Below are 16591 nucleotides of genomic sequence, written 5' to 3' on the forward strand. Positions count from 1 at the left end.
CTGCCCAGAGCACTGATCCTGAGGGGCTGGAGTCCAGAACTGGAAGTATTTACAGTCATTCACTGTACTCTACCAGGTGTGTGGATTTTTTTTGTGTGTGTGTGTTGTGGTGGAGGGCGTGATTGCATGCTAGGGTGTGGGAAGGCGGGAACCAGGGGGCCCAAGTAAATTTTTTCCCAGTGTCCAATCAATATTAAAGACGGCCCTACTTTCTCTGTCCACCTTAGTATCAACTGGCACCAGCCATATCTACTGTTAGAAGCTGGACAGTTACTGAGAGAGCTGCAGCAGAAAGGACATACCCGCTGAGAAAGGGCACACCTCCTCCACTGCCAGCCTGAAGAAAATCTAGCAGAGCAATTGGGCCAATAAATAGGAGATCTCTGGATCTATTAATCATGGTGATGTTAGGAAAAAAAAAAAGCCCCCATACACACAGATACAGCGGCAGTAAGGGTGGGTTCACATCACATTTTATGCCTCTATAAAAAAAAAACGTAGCACACTACCTTCTCGTACCCTGCAGAGTCCAGTAAAAAAAAGTATGCTTTAGTTTTTTTTAAAAATAAATATAAAAATACTTTTTTTATTTTTTTAACAATAGAACTCTATGGGGAACGGATACCAGTGTATGGTATCTGTTTGAGACATCTCTTTAAACGTATACGGAGAGGAGAAAAGTGACGTGAACCCAGCCTTACAATATTCACTTGCACATACATGCCCTAAGATGGCACAAGGACGAATGTATACTTATGCATGTTTATATACAGGAGGCAAAAGGTAAAGGAGACATGCTGCATTCATACATGGACACAGCTGACAGGTTAGTGGCTACAAACAGAAGTCTATTGCAAACTTCAGCCAAATTGTGGCTCCTGAAAATAAAGGCCAAGTAACACCTTTCTGTGCGTCATCAGCTAAAGCATTTGAAATAATATATCAAACTTTTGGTCTTGGGACTCATGCACATGGCATCATATAACGCTACTTTTTACTGAGCCGTTGTGGCGGAGCATTATACTGTACCTCCTTATGTGTCCAATTTCATATCGATATAATTTTTAAGGCAAATTCTGTACAAACCCAGCAGGGAGGGGAGAGAAGGTCATATGCGCATGCCTCATCATAAATTAGGGGCATCATCCAGCTGCGCGGGGGCTATCAAAGACCGGCATAAAACATTGTATTTGATAAATGACCCCTACTGTGTCTAATGGAGAATGTCACAATTTCTTTTCCTGCCTCTTTCACCCAGACTAACAGAAAATAGCTTCATACAAATTGGGAGGCACACGAAGGTACAGTAAGGCCCTGTTACAGACCGTTAATACGACCATGTGCATAAGGCCTTGCAGATATTTATTCATATCTGTTAATAACTTAGGAATTCATTATCTACATAAGGCTGATACTTCTTAAAGCATGTGTAGAATTATTGCACACCTCAGAGTGGGCGACAGAGACATCCTCAGCGTATTAGAATATTTTGCCCTGTATCCTGTTGAAATTTATACCTCAATGGTTAATTTGGCAAATCTGTACTGAAGGGATGTTAGATTCCTAATTAGTACCAGTCCAGTCTGGTCTTGCGGTTGAACAGATAACATGTGCGCCAGTCCCGTTAAACTTACAAAGCCTAAAGCCTCACCACAGCCCATAGCCATGGAGAAATCTCCTTGGGTTACATAACCTAGAAGCACTCTACTGCAGTGACCCGTGACCTCCGGCAGAGGACTAGGCCAGAGCCCCAGCATCAGATCATCACCACATGAGCCCTCCTCCGCCGCACCGTTCTTCTCCAAATCCTGATTTGTCTGGTCTTTCTTTTTCTTTTTGTCCTTCATATGTTTTAATACTTTCTTCTTAAATTGATCCCCATGTTTGGGCTCCACGGGACCAGGGAATGACTTGTCTTGTTTTAGGTGATGCAAGTCCTGTTCAGTTGGAATGCAAATCAAGGAGTGGAGCTCAGGGTTGCCCTTCGTCATTGACAGCCTGACCCAAACCAATGACCTTGGATAGTCTACTAGAACAGAGGTAATCTGATTAGACAATTCCGGAGGTTGCTTATTTGCTCTTTTACCTCCACGGATTTCTGGTGAAACAAGTGCAGAAAGTATCTTCAGGATCTTTTTACTCCTATTAGAAAGAAAAAATAAATAAATGAAATGCTTCTGATTAGGGACAACATGCTGAAACAGAGTTAAAGGGGTTGTCTCATCTCAGACAATGGTGGAATATCGCAAGGATATGCCCCCATTGTCTTATAGGTGGGAAAAGAGCACCGCAAAAGTGGTGGCTGGAGAACTCTCCCCATAGAAGTGAATGGGAGCGCACCGCGCATAACCGGCCACCGTTCCCATTCACTTCTATGGGCCCGACGGAAATAGCCGAGCCAGCGCTCGGCTATTTTCGGCGGCCCCATAGAAAATGAATTGAGGGCGGCTGTGCATGCGCAGTGCGCCCTCCACCAGTTTTGGGGCTCCGTTCTGGATATAATAGTGGGCCCTAACGGTGGGACCCATACCTATAAGACAATGGGGGCATATCCTTGCAGGAAAGCTGGAGGAAGCCGCAGTGATCAGAGGAGTGCCAGTGCCATCTCAAACAGCTGATTAGCGGAGGTCCCGAGTGTCAGACCCACACCGATCAGATACTGATGACCTATCCAGAGAATAGAAAGTCCAATAGGTCGGCACTGCTGGTTAGGTAGTTTGTGGTGCTCGCATCCTAGGGTTGGCATCCCATAAAGCAAGAACAGTAACGATCGGCACTCACTGAAGTAGTCTGCAAAACTCTTTGTTGTCACATAATCAAATATCCTGTGCCGCGTTTCGACACTCGCAGGTGTTTTTGTCAAACAGCAATACACATATTACAAAAAACCACCATTAAATAGCCCAGCCCCTCATTAAGGTGTACACATCACATGATCGTGATGTCATAAGACACACCTCCTAAAAACAGGTGTAGACACACACTTTAAATTAATATTCATTTAAACAAAATAATACATCTCAGCTTGATTCTGGTCTTCTCCTGTTCGTATCCATAAGTTGCCACATACCATCGCATCATCTCACCTACAGAGAAGCATGTCAATATCATTATAGAATTCACCCATATTTTCATGCGAATATTGGTAGCAGCTCAATTCGATCATTTTAAATGGCAAGACCACATACGAAAACATGAGAACTTAATTAAAATTAAAACTGTTGAAAAAAAAATCTATACAAAAGCTGTTTAGTTCATAGTCACGGTTTAGAACCATAGGTTCCAAAGTTTGGAGCCTATGGATCCAATAAGCCTCCCTTTTTCTCAATATTAAGTTTCTGTCACCACCTCTCCTGGGTTGTTTAACCCCTTCAATGATCTGAAATCGCAACTGCGATATATTGTGTCTCGCTTGATGAAAATGTTGTGGTATTGGTAGTAGCAGATTAGCCTTCCTGATCGTAGACTTGTGCTTACGGAATCGATCTTTCATTCTTGTGGACGTTTCCCCTACATACAAAAGACCGCAATGACATTTTTAAATGTATACAACGTAATTACTATCGCATGTAAAGAAGCCTTTAATAGGGATATGCTCCCCTGATCTAGGATGAGTGATGTAAGGGCTTTTGATGACACTCGAACAGTGTACACACTAGGGTTGTCCCGATACCGATACTAGTATCGGTATCGGGACCGATTCCGAGTTTTCTCGGCGGTACTCAGCCGCCGATACCCCGCCCCGATACATAAATAGAATACTATGGGCGTAACTATGGGCGGGGCCCGGTGCAGTCACTGTACTCTTACACCGGGCCCCGCCGCTCACCAAAGTATTTATAAACGTGAATCCTTATCCTGTTATTAAGTTGAACTAACGCTGCCCTCTCCCATGTTCCCCTGTATCCCCCTGTATCCCCACAGCACTTACTTAAGCTTCCATAGCAGGCAGAGCAGACGGCAGCAGTAACGTCACTCACTGACGTGGAGCGCCTGCTCCGCCCACTTTATGAGTGAAGCAGGCGGAGCAGACGCGCGACGTCAGTGAGTGACGTTACTGCTGCCGTCTGCTCTGCCTGCTATGGAAGCTTAAGTAAGTGCTGTGGGGATACAGGGGGATACAGGGGAACATGGGAGAGGGCAGCGTTCGTTCAACTTAATAACAGGATAAGGATTCACGTTTATAAATACTTCGGTGAGCGGCGGGGCCCGGTGTATTGGGGGACACTGTTATGAGGGGGATCTGTGGATGACATATAGCAGTGTCATCCACAGATCCTCCCCATAACAGTTCCATCCACAGATCCCCTATAACAGCACCATCCACAGATCCCCCACCAAATAACAATGCCATCCTCAGATCCCCCCACCCCATAACAATGCCATCCACAGATATCCCACCCCATAGCAGTACCATCCACAGATCCCCATAACAGTGCCATCCACAGATCCCCCATAACAGTGCCATCCACAGATCCCCAGGTAGGCACCCTTGATTTGAGAGACGGTCTTAGTCTGGCTGCAGACCTCAGGAATCTTTGGATCCATCTATGGCTAGCTAATTCTGAATCGAAATAGGCACTAAGCGCTGAGACCTGGACTCTAAGGGTAGACGGACTTAACCCTGACTCTAGTCCTTTTTGCAGGAAGTCCAGGATCCTCTGAATATTTGGTTTAGTCTGGTCTGGGGCTTCGTCACCTGACCAGGTGCAGAATCTTCTCCAGATTTTTAAATAAATGGAGTTAGTCACCTTATTTCTGCTGGCCTTCAAGGTAGATATCACACCCTCTGAGAGACCTCTGCGTCTTAGAAGGTCGGACTCAGGATCCAAGCAGAGAGGTTGAAGATTTCCGGATGAGGATGGAGAACCGGCCCCTGGATCAGGATATCCTTCCTCCTTGGGAGAATAAATGCTTCCTGTGGGGAGAGGTTGGTTAGAATCGAGAACCAGCTCCTCTTGGGCCAGTACGGGGTGACCAGGATTATTCTGGCCTTGTCCCTGATGATTTTTTGGAGAACCTTTGGGATTAACGGGAACGGAGGGAAGGCATATGCAAGATCCCAGTTCCAGTGCAGGGTGAAGAAGTCGATCGCTAGAGGCCTGTCCCTCGGGTTTAGGGAGCAAAAGGTTGATACCTTTGCGTTTTTCCTTGTAGCGAATAGATCTACCAGTGGGAGGCCCCATCTCTGGACAATTAGATTGAAGATGTCGATGCTTAGAGACCATTCCCCCTGGTCTATGGTGGTCCTGCTGAGGAAGTCCGCCACGCTGTTTAGGCTTCCTTTTAAATGAATTGCAGATATTGACTTTACATTTTTTCCCCCCCAAAGGAAGATTCTTCTGGACAGACCTTCTAGTTTTTGAGACCGTGTGCCCCCCTGATGCTTGAGGTAGGACACGGTCGTTACATTGTCTGAATAGATCTTTATATGTTGGTTCCTTAGTTTTGGAGCGGCTGCTCGTATTGTCTCCCAAACTGCCCTGAGCTCCCTGTAGTTTGAGGACTGAGCTGCAATTTTCAAAGAACAGTCTCCCTGGTAGAGGTCGGAGTATATTTTTGCACCCCATCCTTTTACGCTGGCATCTGTCTGAACATGCACTGCTGGGGTTTTGAGCCAGACCATGCCTTTTAGATTTTTTGTTTGAAGCCACCACCGGACTGAAGATTTTATGTGGCCCGGGATCAGGATTTTCCTGTCCAAAGAGGACAGATGCTTGTCCCATCTTCTTAGAAGCCAGGACTGAAGGGCCCTGTAATGGGCCTGGCACCAAGGGACTGCTACCATACAGGCTGTCATTTGACCTAAAAGGCTCATTGTTTCTCTGAAAGAGAAGGAGCGACGTCCTAGGAAGGCCCTGATTGATGATTGAAGGTTCTGGATTCTTGTTTTACCGAATCCAGCAAAACCCCTAGGAATTTTACCTTTGTATCTGGAACTAGGGATGACTTTAGGTTTATCACCCAACCTAGAGCTGTCAGAAGGGAACAGAAGATCTCTCGATCTGCTATAGACTGATCCACCGTGTTTGAAATCAGTAAAAAGTCGTCTAGGTAAGGAACGACAGTCACCCCCTGCGACCTCAGGGAGGCAACCATCTCTACCACCAGCTTCGTGAAAATCCTTGGGGGTGAGGCCAGCCAGAAGGGGAGAGCCATGAACTGGAAATAGTGAACTGACCCTCTGTGATCCAACAATGCAAAACGCAGGAGCCTCTGAGACTGGGTGTGAATAGGAACATGATAATATGCGTCCTTCAGGTCGATTGTACAAAGGAACAAGTCTTTTTGAATTAAAGGAATGGTAGAATTTAGGGATTCCATCTTGAACCTTTTGTAAATTATGAATTTGTTTAGCCTCTTGAGGTTTATAATCATGTTGAAGGAACCCCCCGGCTTCTTTACTAAGAAAAGGTTGGAGTAGAATCCCTGCCCCTGTTGAAGCTCGGGAACAGGAACCACTACTCCTAAGTCCAGAAAGATTCTGGACCTCCTTCCAAATTTGGCTGTGCTGAAAAGGAGAAGAGTGGTGAGAAATCAGAAATACATTTGGAGGGGTGGGAATAACTATCATGTAGCTGTTTTTTAATAAGATTTTGCGCCCAGGGGTTGGGAGAAGTCTGTTGCCACTGAGCAAAAAATTGGGATAGTCTTCCCCCTATCCTGGCGTCACTGTTTCTCACCGCCCTTGTTCTGGGGATTAAGGAGGTACCCTCTACCCTTCCCCCCTTTTGGGTAACTCCAACGTCCGGATTTACCTTTTCCACGAAAGGAGCTATTTTGGGAGTATTGACTACGAAAGGAGGGTTGCTTTTTAAGGGTTTTCTCTCCAGGGGACCCTTTCTTTTTAGCAGTAGCCTTCTCGAGAATCTTGTCCAATACAGGACCGAGCACGTATTCACCCGTCCGCTAGGAACCCTGTGGCGGATCTTAACAAGGGAATAGAGTCTAGTATCTGTTCCCTGGACGTCTTGTTAATTAGATGATTTTCTAATCCATTCAGCCACAGGTACATAGACCTGGCGACTGAAGTAGCGGCTATGTTGGTCTTAACACTAAACATAGTTGCCTCCCAGGATGTTTTTAATAAACTGTCTGCCTTCCTTTCCATGGTGTCCCTTAACTGACAGGAGTCCTCGAATGGTAGCGAGGTTTTCTTATTAACTTTGGCCATCTGGACGTCATTTCTCGGGACGTCGTCAAAAATCTTAGAGTCTGACGGGTCAAATACAAGACGGTTCCTGAATTCCTTGGAAATCCCTAGTTTCTTTTCTGGATGGGCCCATTCATCCATCACCATCTCCTTAATGTTTTCATTTATGGGGAATACACGGGAGCGTCTGACCTTCAATCCCACAAACATCTCTTCCTAAACTGTATGGGGTCGCTGGATGTCCTCCACCCCCATTGTATCCCTGACCGCCTTTAGAAGGTCACTCATCTCGCTAGGAGTGAAGAAGGTGTGATATATAGACCACCTGGTCAAGTTAAAGAACTAGATGATCTACTAGTTGAAGAAATAGCTAAAATGACAATGAAAGGAGAAGTTATCATTATGGGAGATTTCAATCTTCCAGATATAAACTGGAAAACCAAAATAGCAAGTTCTACCAGGAGTACAGATATTCTAAATTCCCTACTGGGGTTATCTCTACAACAAGTGGTTGAGGAGCCAACCCGGAGGGAGGCCATTTTGGATTTGGTATTCACAAATGGGGATTCGGTATATGATGTCATTGTAGGCGAAACCTTGGGATCTAGTGATCACCAGTCAGTGTGGTTTAATATAAGAACTGTGAAAGAGTCCCACCACACAAAAACAAAAGTTTTAGATTTTAGAAAAACAGACTTTTCAAAAATGAAATTAGTCATAAATGAGTCCTTATCAGACTGGAACGGATTACATGGAGTCCAGGAGAAATGGGACTACTTAAAAGGTGCATTATTGAAGGCAACAGAAAATTGCATTAGACTTGTCAGTAAAAGCAAAAAAAGGAAGAGACCACTGTGGTACTCAGCAGAAGTGGCCCAAATCATTAAAAATAAAAAGCTAGCATTTTGTAATTATAAAAAAACCCAGAGCAATGAAGATAAGGAAATCTACAAGATTAGGCAGAGAGAGGCCAAGCAAGTTATAAGAACTTCTAAAGCGCAGGCAGAAGAAAAACTAGCTCAGTCTATGAAAAAAGGGGATAAGACATTCTTCAGATATATAAATGAAAAAAGGAAATTAAAACAAGGAATAACTAAATTAAAAACAAAGGACGGAAGGTATGTAGAAGAGAATAAAGGGCTAGCCGACTGCCTTAATGAATACTTCTGTTCAGTTTTTACAAAAGAAAAAGGAGAAGGACCTCCACTAGAAAGGATGACTAATAAATAATTTGATGCATGTATCTTTACAGAGGAAGATGTTCTAAGATTGCTGTCTAAGGTGAAGACAAATAAGTCACAGGGGCCTGATGAGATACACCCAAAATTATTAAAAGAGCTTAGTGGTGAGCTGGCAAAACCGCTAACAGATTTATTTAACCAATCATTAGTAACAGGAGTCGTCCCGGAAGATTGGAAATTGGCAAATGTCGTGCCCATTCACAAGAAAGGTAGTAGGGAGGAATCGAGCAACTATAGACCAGTGAGTCTGACATCAATAGTAGGCAAATTAATGGAAACCCTATTAAAGGATAGGATTGTGGAACATCTAAAATCCCATGGATTGCAAGATGAAAAACAACATGGGTTTACTTCAGGGAGATCATGTCAAACAAATCTTATAGATTTTTTTGACTGGGTGACTAAAATAATAGACGGTGGAGGTGCAGTAGACATCGCATATCTAGATTTTAGTAAGGCTTTTGACACTGTCCCACATAGAAGACTTATCAATAAACTGCAGTCATTGAGCATGGACTCCCATATTGTTGAGTGGATTAGGCAGTGGCTGAGTGACAGACAACAGAGGGTTGTAGTCAATGGAGAACATTCAAAACAAGGTCATGTTACCAGTGGGGTTCCACAGGGATCTGTACTGGGACCAATTTTGTTTAATATCTTCATAAGTGATATTGCAAAAGGCCTCGATGGGAAGGTGTGTCTTTTTGCTGATGACACAAAGATATGTAACAGGGTTGATGTTCCTGGAGGGAAACGCCAAATGGAAAAGGATTTAGGAAAACTAGAAGAATGGTCAGAACTCTGGCAACTGAAATTTAATGTGGATAAGTGCAGGATAATGCACCTGGGGCGTAAAAACCCAAGGGCAGAATATAGAATATTTGACACAGTCCTGACCTCAGTATCTGAGGAAAGGGATTTAGGAGTAATTATTTCAGAAGACTTAAAGGTGGGAAGACAATGTAATAGGGCAGCACGAAATGCCAGCAGAATGCTTGGATGTATAGGGAGAGGTATAAGCAGTAGAAAGAGTGAAGTGCTTATGCCGCTGTACAGAACACTGGTGAGACCTCACTTGGAGTATTGTGCGCAGTACTGGAGGCCATATCTCCAGAAGGATATAGATACTCTAGAGAGAGTTCAGAGAAGAGCTACTAAACTAGTACATGGATTGCAGGATAAAACTTACCAGGAAAGGTTAAAGGACCTTAACATGTATAGCTTGGAAGAAAGACGAGACAGAGGGGATATGATAGAAACTTTTAAATACATAAAGGGAATCAACTCGGTAAAGGAGGAGAGCATATTTAAAAGAAGAAAAACTACCACAAGAGGACACAGTTTTAAATTAGAGGGGCAAAGGTTTAAAAGTAATATAAGGAAGTATTACTTTACTGAGAGAGTAGTGGATGCATGGAATAGCCTTCCTGCAGAAGTGGTAGCTGCAAATACAGTAAAGGGGTTTAAGCGTGCATGGGATAGGCATATGGCTATCCTTCATATAAGATAGGGCCAGGGGCTATCCATAGTATTCAGATATATTGGGCAGACTAGATGGGCCAAATGGTTCTTAACTGCCGACACATTCTATGTTTCTATGTCACTCATCGAGCTAGGAGTGAAGAAGAATTTTTTAGAGTCCTCGACGATCTCGCCCTCAGATAGGGGGTACTAGTCATCCTCCTTTTTGGAGGATGAGGCATCGCCCTCCAAATCCTCGGAGTCTGAGGAAATGTCCGCCATTCTGGGCCGATTGGGTGGGCAAGCCCCCAGGGTATCTTCCCGGAGGGAGGCTAGAGAAGATTTAACTTCCTCCTGAATCATAGATCTAAATTCCTGCATAATTGAGGGTTGTTCTTCTCTCACCAACTTGGCAATACAATCTTTGCAAAGTTTCTTAGCATAATTATCGGGAAGCCTGACGGAGCACTGGATGCATCTGGCGGTCTTCCTCGGCTTTTTTAAAGCAAGTTTGGCCTAAAGTGCGAGAGCAGCCCATCAATTTTGTGTTGATCTAGTATAGGTGCATAAACCTTTAGATGCAGTATACCAGAAGCCCCCAGGGGGAGGGGGGCTCATACCAGTGGTTATCAGAACAGTATACTAAGGCTCCCTTCCCACTGACCTCACATCTGTCAAGCTGCCGGTATGCCCAGGTGGGCTACTCACACATGGGCGCTCTGGAGCGGTCAGCTCCTTCTGCTGCGGCTCCTTCTCCTGGTCCGACATGTCCGGTGATGCGGAGAGCGATGCAGAGAGCGCAGCGGGAAAGTGCTTGTGAGCTCTTTAAAAAAAAAAAAAAAAAAAAAAGCCCACTTCCGGGTTTCGTCCGGTGGCCCGGAAGTGATGTCAGACGTGCGCGCCTGTGCAGAACGTCCTTCCAGTCAGCTACCTACACGGGGAGGTAGGCGACCCAGCGGCAGCTCAGGGCAGGCTTCCCACAACAGGGAGCGTGACCCTGGCGTCTGCCTGTCAGCTTAGGAACTACGTCCGCCGGAGAGCAGGGGATGCGGTCCTGGATAAAAAAAAAACCGCAAGGGAGGCAATATTCACCGGCGATGCGGTCACCCAGGTATAGAAAAAAAAAAGAAAGAAAAGAGGTCCACTTCACCTCCCTGAATGCCAGAGAGGACTTTTCTCTGTCCTGGCCACTAAAGGGGGCAGGAACACACTGGTGAAAAGGTTAAAAGGACCCCTCCCACCACCAATCTCTGTTCCTGCCCCTACAGAGGTCAGGGGTCAATCTCTCTGGGCCGTCATGGTGGTGAAGTGGAAAAATGGTTTATTTAGCACAGTTTTTATTTTACATTTTTTACGGTGTTCATCTGAGGGGTTAGGTCATGTGATATTTTTATAGAGCCGGTCGATACGGACGCGGCGATACCTAATATGTATACTTTTTTTTACCAATTTGTTTTAACTTTATTTGGGGAAAATGACGTTTTTGGTTATTTTTACTTGAAACGTAGTTTTTTTTGGGGGGGGGGGGGTTTCCAACTTTTTTTTTCACTTTTTTTTTGTCCCACTTTGGGACTTTAACTTTTGGGGGTCTAATCCTTTACAATGCATTCCAATACTTCTGTATTGGAATGCATTGGCTGTATGAGTAATACTGTGTGTATTACTCAATACAGCTTCTGGCCTGTGAGATCCAGGGGGCTGGATCTCACAGGCTCGTCACCGGAAGGCAGCGCGATGCCTTCCATGCCATCGGGCCCCCCCCCACAGCTGCATGGGGACCCGATGGCACCACCGCCGCTGCACCAGGTAAAAGCCGCAAACCGCAGGTCTAAATTGACCTGCGTTTTTTTGGTGATCGCCGATACGGGGGGGGGGGGGGGGGGGGGGGGGTGTCACATGACACCCCCCCCGGCGTTGTGACAGGATGCCCGCTGAATGATTTCAGCGGGCATCCTGTCACAATTAACCCCCGCCGCGCCGCAATCTACTTTTAAACTTAGGACGTACCGGTATGTCCTGAGTCCTTAAGGGGTTAATGAGGGGCTGGGCTTTTTAATGGTGTTTTTTTGTAATATGTGTATTGCCGTTTGACAAAGACACCTGCGAGTGTCGAAACACGTCACAGGATATTTGATTATGTGACAATAAACAAGAGTTTTGCAGACGACTTCAGTGAGTGCCGATCCTTACTGTTCTTGCTATCCAAAGAATAGGTCATCATTTATAAAGTATCGGAAAAACGAGATTTTTGTATAACTTACCAGTAAAATCTCTTTCTCGCTCTTTCCTTGGGGGACACAGAAGACCTTGGGTATAGCTCATCTCCATAGGAGGCGTGACACTAAGTGAAGACTGTTAAGCCCCTCCTCCACAGCTATACCCTCAGCCTGGAGAGAGAGACTGCCAGTTGCGTGTCCAAGTAGTGAGAAAAGGCAAAGTCCAACAAGGAACCAACAAGCCAACTACCCAACGGGTAACAAAAACTCGGAAACCGTACAGAGAAAAAACAATTAATGGGTGGGTGCTGTGTCCCCCAAGGAAAGAGCGAGAAAGAGATTTTACTGGTAAGTTATACAAAAATCTCGTTTTCTCGCCCAGTTTCCTTGGGGGACACAGAAGACCTTGGGACGTTCCAAAGCAGTCCAAAAGGGGGAGGGACCACAGCACCAAGGTGAAGCACCCGAAAGGCATCAATGAACCACTGCCTGCAGACCCAGGCGGGCCAAGGCAGCATCTGCCAAAGTCAGAGTATGCACCCTGTAGAACTCTGTAAGGAGTGCAAGGAAGACCTGTGGCCGCCTTGCCCAAATGCATGGCCGAAGCCCAATGCCTCTGGCCCAGGAGGCACCGACCGCTCTGGTGAAATGAACGGTGACACCAAAGACAGAATCCTGCCCTTGGTGCGGTAACCTCAGCAATAGCCACCCTGGAGTCAGTCAACCCTATGCACAGACCTCCTGGAAACCCAAGAGGCCGAACGTCGACAAGAGTCGGAGATCTCCAAGTAAAAAAAGGCAAGGCCCAAACAACGTCCAAATAGGTGAAGTGTTGAAGCGAAAGGCAAACACCACCTTCAGAAGGAAGGAAGGAAGAAACGGGATGTAGAACAGCCCTGTCCTGGAAAAGACAGAAGGCTCGTAACAAAAAAAGGGGGCCATTCAGGCACCCGTCAGAGACACGACTGATACGGAACACAACCGTACAGGACAGAAGGGGTAGAGAGAACTTCTGTAACGGCTCCAAGGACAAGATTGGAGAGCCGAGAGCTCAGTATATAGTCCCCAGGGCGGTACCGAAGGACAGTACAGAGGAACCAAAGAGCCACTCCGAGGAAGAAGGTCTTGACAGGCCCAGAGGGCCGGGGAACGCTGGAAGAGGAAGAACAGCGCCGACACTTGACACCTCAAGTAAAGGAGTCCCAGTCCCAGGTCCTGGTCGGACTGGAAAAAAGACAGAACCATGGGGAGAGAAATTCAGAGTGGGGAATGCACAGCTTCCCACAGAACCCCAGACAAAAAAACCCTAAGTCTTACGACAGATCCTGGACGAAACACAGCCAGGAGCGGACAGTAGCGAGGAGTCGCCTGGCAAGCGGGCGAAAACCCAATGTGATCAGGCGCAGACCAGTAACACGGGCAGAAGGGTCGACAAAACTAGTCCCGTCGGCCTTCGAACAACGTTGTCCCGTATCCACCCGAGTGGGGGAGCAGAAGGACAGACGGAAAGAAACCAAAGGATCCGCCAGATGCCAGGACAAGACAGGCTAAAGTCCATGCTGATGTAACCACGTTGTACAGTCCCGGTGTGGGAGATCAAAGGACAATCTGGACCGAAAGGTAGTCCCCCCAAGTTACCGAGAAGGTAGGTCTACAGCAGGACCATTGTCTTAGAATGGACCACGCAATCTGCACTCAGCGGAGGACAGAACGCGGTAGACTCGGTAAATAGGCACACAGCTAATACAGCCAGTGTGAACAAGGGAGACAGTACGAGGCCAAAAGGAACACCGGAACCATCCACATGAACAACCATGCTCTCCCCAAAGGGGAGGACAGTGAAAGAACAGCCTCTGAAGTCTAGCGGGAAGCCACATCGGAGTGATCTGTACCGAGCAGGAGCCAAACAAAGCCGGCGAGATAAGGTAGTCGAGACAGAGGCTGGCATAACACCCTCCAACCGAAAGGAGGAGGAGCGGGCAACAGGGAAGCCATAGGACAGCTCAAAAGCAGAACTCGCTACACTGTGAGACGCCCGGTTCACTGCCTCGCAGAAGGCGAATACCCTGAAGAACCCAAGGCGGAGGTCCTCCGGACCTGGGTAATCGAGCACCCAAGAGAAGTTGGGTGACCTTCCCGAGAAGAGCAGCCCGAACCTGGTAGCAGATCAGACAGAAGCGTAGAGGCGCCAAGAGGAAGGACTCATACCACACTGCATCCGAAGAGGAGGAAATTGCAGCAGGCAAGGGAACCGCAGTCCTGCCAGAGCCAACGAAGAATTCGAGAGGCGCTGCAGACAACAGCACTCTCGACCATGTGACCACTAGCGCAGGGAAGCAATGCCGCGGAAGGACGAATGGGCATGCATCTAGGACCCACGAACACTCCCTGGAATGAAAGGCCAACTAAATGAATGAGTACCACCCAGCTCGGTGCAGCAGAGAGCAATAGAGCCTGTCCGGTCAGGTGGACAGAATGAACTCCTTAGAGACGAGTGCAAGACTTGCGGCAAGCATCGCATCCCAAGAAAACGAAAGTATGCCGCAGGAAGCAGGTGAGGCATACGTACGAGCAGCCCCGTAAGCAGCGAGAAGGCCAACCCACCTAGAAAAAGGGGGGCTCGCCCCAGAGTGCCACAGCATGTACGGAATTGCAAAGTGCAACCTGAAAGGGAATCATGCACAAACCTAGTATAGCATGCGATGGAACGCAATCAGTCCGCCCCGAAAGGGGGGAAATTGTACCTGGCCAACCACAGTCGGCAAGAGTGCAAAGGCCCGTCCCAAAAGGGAGTGATGCCTAGGGCCGTACCTACTTCAGAGAAGCAGGACATACCCTATAATCCAGCCGGAACGCAGGAGGTCCACCTAGTGAAAGGGAAACATGCACAGGGGTATCCTAGCATTAAGTGAATGTGCAATAATACACCAACACTGAACTTAGCGAGAGTGCAACTACTCTGCCTATGAAGGGGGACATGTACAAGTCCAGCACAGCCATACAAGGACAGCCGTGAATCTCATGAGCGTGCCAAATTCTGCCCTTGAAATGAGGGGTGGTCACGTACAAGTCCAGCACCGTATCCAATGGAAGCGCAAGCATTCCACCCATGTTAGAGGGCCATTCTCATGGCCAGCAATGTATCCGGTGAGAGTGTAGCATGCCGCCCAGAAAAAAAGGGGGGTAAAGCACATGGCCAGCATCTCATCCAGGGAGAGTGCGAGCACACCGCCATGCATGGGAGTCATACACGTGGCCAGCAACGTACTGGCGAGAGACAAACACAGTCAGTAAGAATGTGTGTATGTCGCCTGAGGAAGGAAGGCATGCCCCTGGCTGGCAGAGAATCCAGCAAGAGTGCGTACACCGCCCACGGAAGAGGGGTCATGCATATGGCCGACAGCGGATCCAGCGAGAGTGCAAGCACCCTGCCATGTATGGGGTACATGCACATGGCCAGCAACGTACCTGCGAGGAAACAACCACAGACAGAGGGATGTATGTATGCTGACTGAGGGAAGGAGGCATACCCAAGGCCGGCAGGGAATCCAATGAGAGTGCAGCATACCACCTATGAAATGGCCGGCAGCGAAACCAGTGAGAGTGCAGCATAGTAACATAGTACACAAGTACATCATAGCACATCAGTGAGAGTGCAGCATTCCGCCTATGGAAGGGGGTCGTGGACATAGCCAGTACCGTATCTGGTGAGAGTGCAGTATTCCGCCTAAAAAAAAAAAAAAAAAAAAAAAAAAAAAAAAAAAAGGGGGTCATGCACATGATCGGCAACAGATCCAGTGAGAGTGCTGCGTTCCGCCCAGGAAGGGGGTCACGCACATGGCTGGCTCACGCACATGGCCGGCAGCGAATCCAGTGAGTGCTGCGTTCCGCCCATGGAAGGGGGTCACGCACATGGCCGGCAGCAAATCCAGAGAGAGTGCAGCGTTCCGCTTATGGAAGGGAGTCGTGCACATGGCCAGCACCGTATCCGGTGAAGGTGCAGTATTCCGCCTAAGAAGGGGGTCATGCACATGGCCAGCCGGCAGCCAGGGAGAGTGCAGTATCCCGCCTAGGAGGGGGGGGGGGATGCACATGGCAGGCACCATAACTGGAGAGAAGATGAATGCTGCCGTATCCTGGAAGAGGCAAGAAAACCACCTAAAAGAGGAAATGCCCTAGCAGCGACGCAGGCTGGGAGCGCAACACCATGCCGCCTGTGGAAAGAGGTCATGCAGACATGCAGCACTACTGATGAGGCTGCAGCGTCCTGCGCAGTCCAATAGAAATCAGTGATTTATTATTATTTATTTTATTATTATAATTTTTTTATTTTTATATATTTAAACACAGCCTCTCTGAGGCTAAAGGGGAGCCACCATATATGGGCACCTGAGAAAAAAAGGGGGGCCAACTATACAGACCCATTTGGGAGCCGGCCTGTACCCAAAGGGTTAACAGGGATCCGGCCTGGAGGGCGGCGTGCGATCCCCTGGGGGCGGAGGAACCTCCAGGCGGGAAGA

The 16591-nt window shown here is 47.4% G+C and overlaps 1 protein-coding gene across 4 annotated transcripts in view; it reads right to left on the reverse strand.

The window, feature by feature from the left end:
• Positions 1-629: 629 nt before the first annotated feature.
• The window catches only part of POP1 (POP1 homolog, ribonuclease P/MRP subunit), a 56168-nt gene continuing 40206 nt past the window's right edge, over positions 630-16591 (reverse strand). For all 4 annotated transcript variants that reach the window (XM_040432843.1, XM_040432845.1, XM_040432844.1 and 1 more), the window contains one exon: positions 630-2142. In XM_040432843.1, the coding sequence (XP_040288777.1) occupies positions 1512-2142 (631 nt within the window). In that variant the 3' untranslated portion in view covers positions 630-1511. The remainder of the gene's footprint in view (positions 2143-16591) is intronic.

This window comes from Bufo bufo, chromosome 5 (genome assembly GCF_905171765.1).
Source record: "Bufo bufo chromosome 5, aBufBuf1.1, whole genome shotgun sequence".
NCBI classification, from domain to species: Eukaryota; Metazoa; Chordata; class Amphibia; order Anura; family Bufonidae; genus Bufo; species Bufo bufo.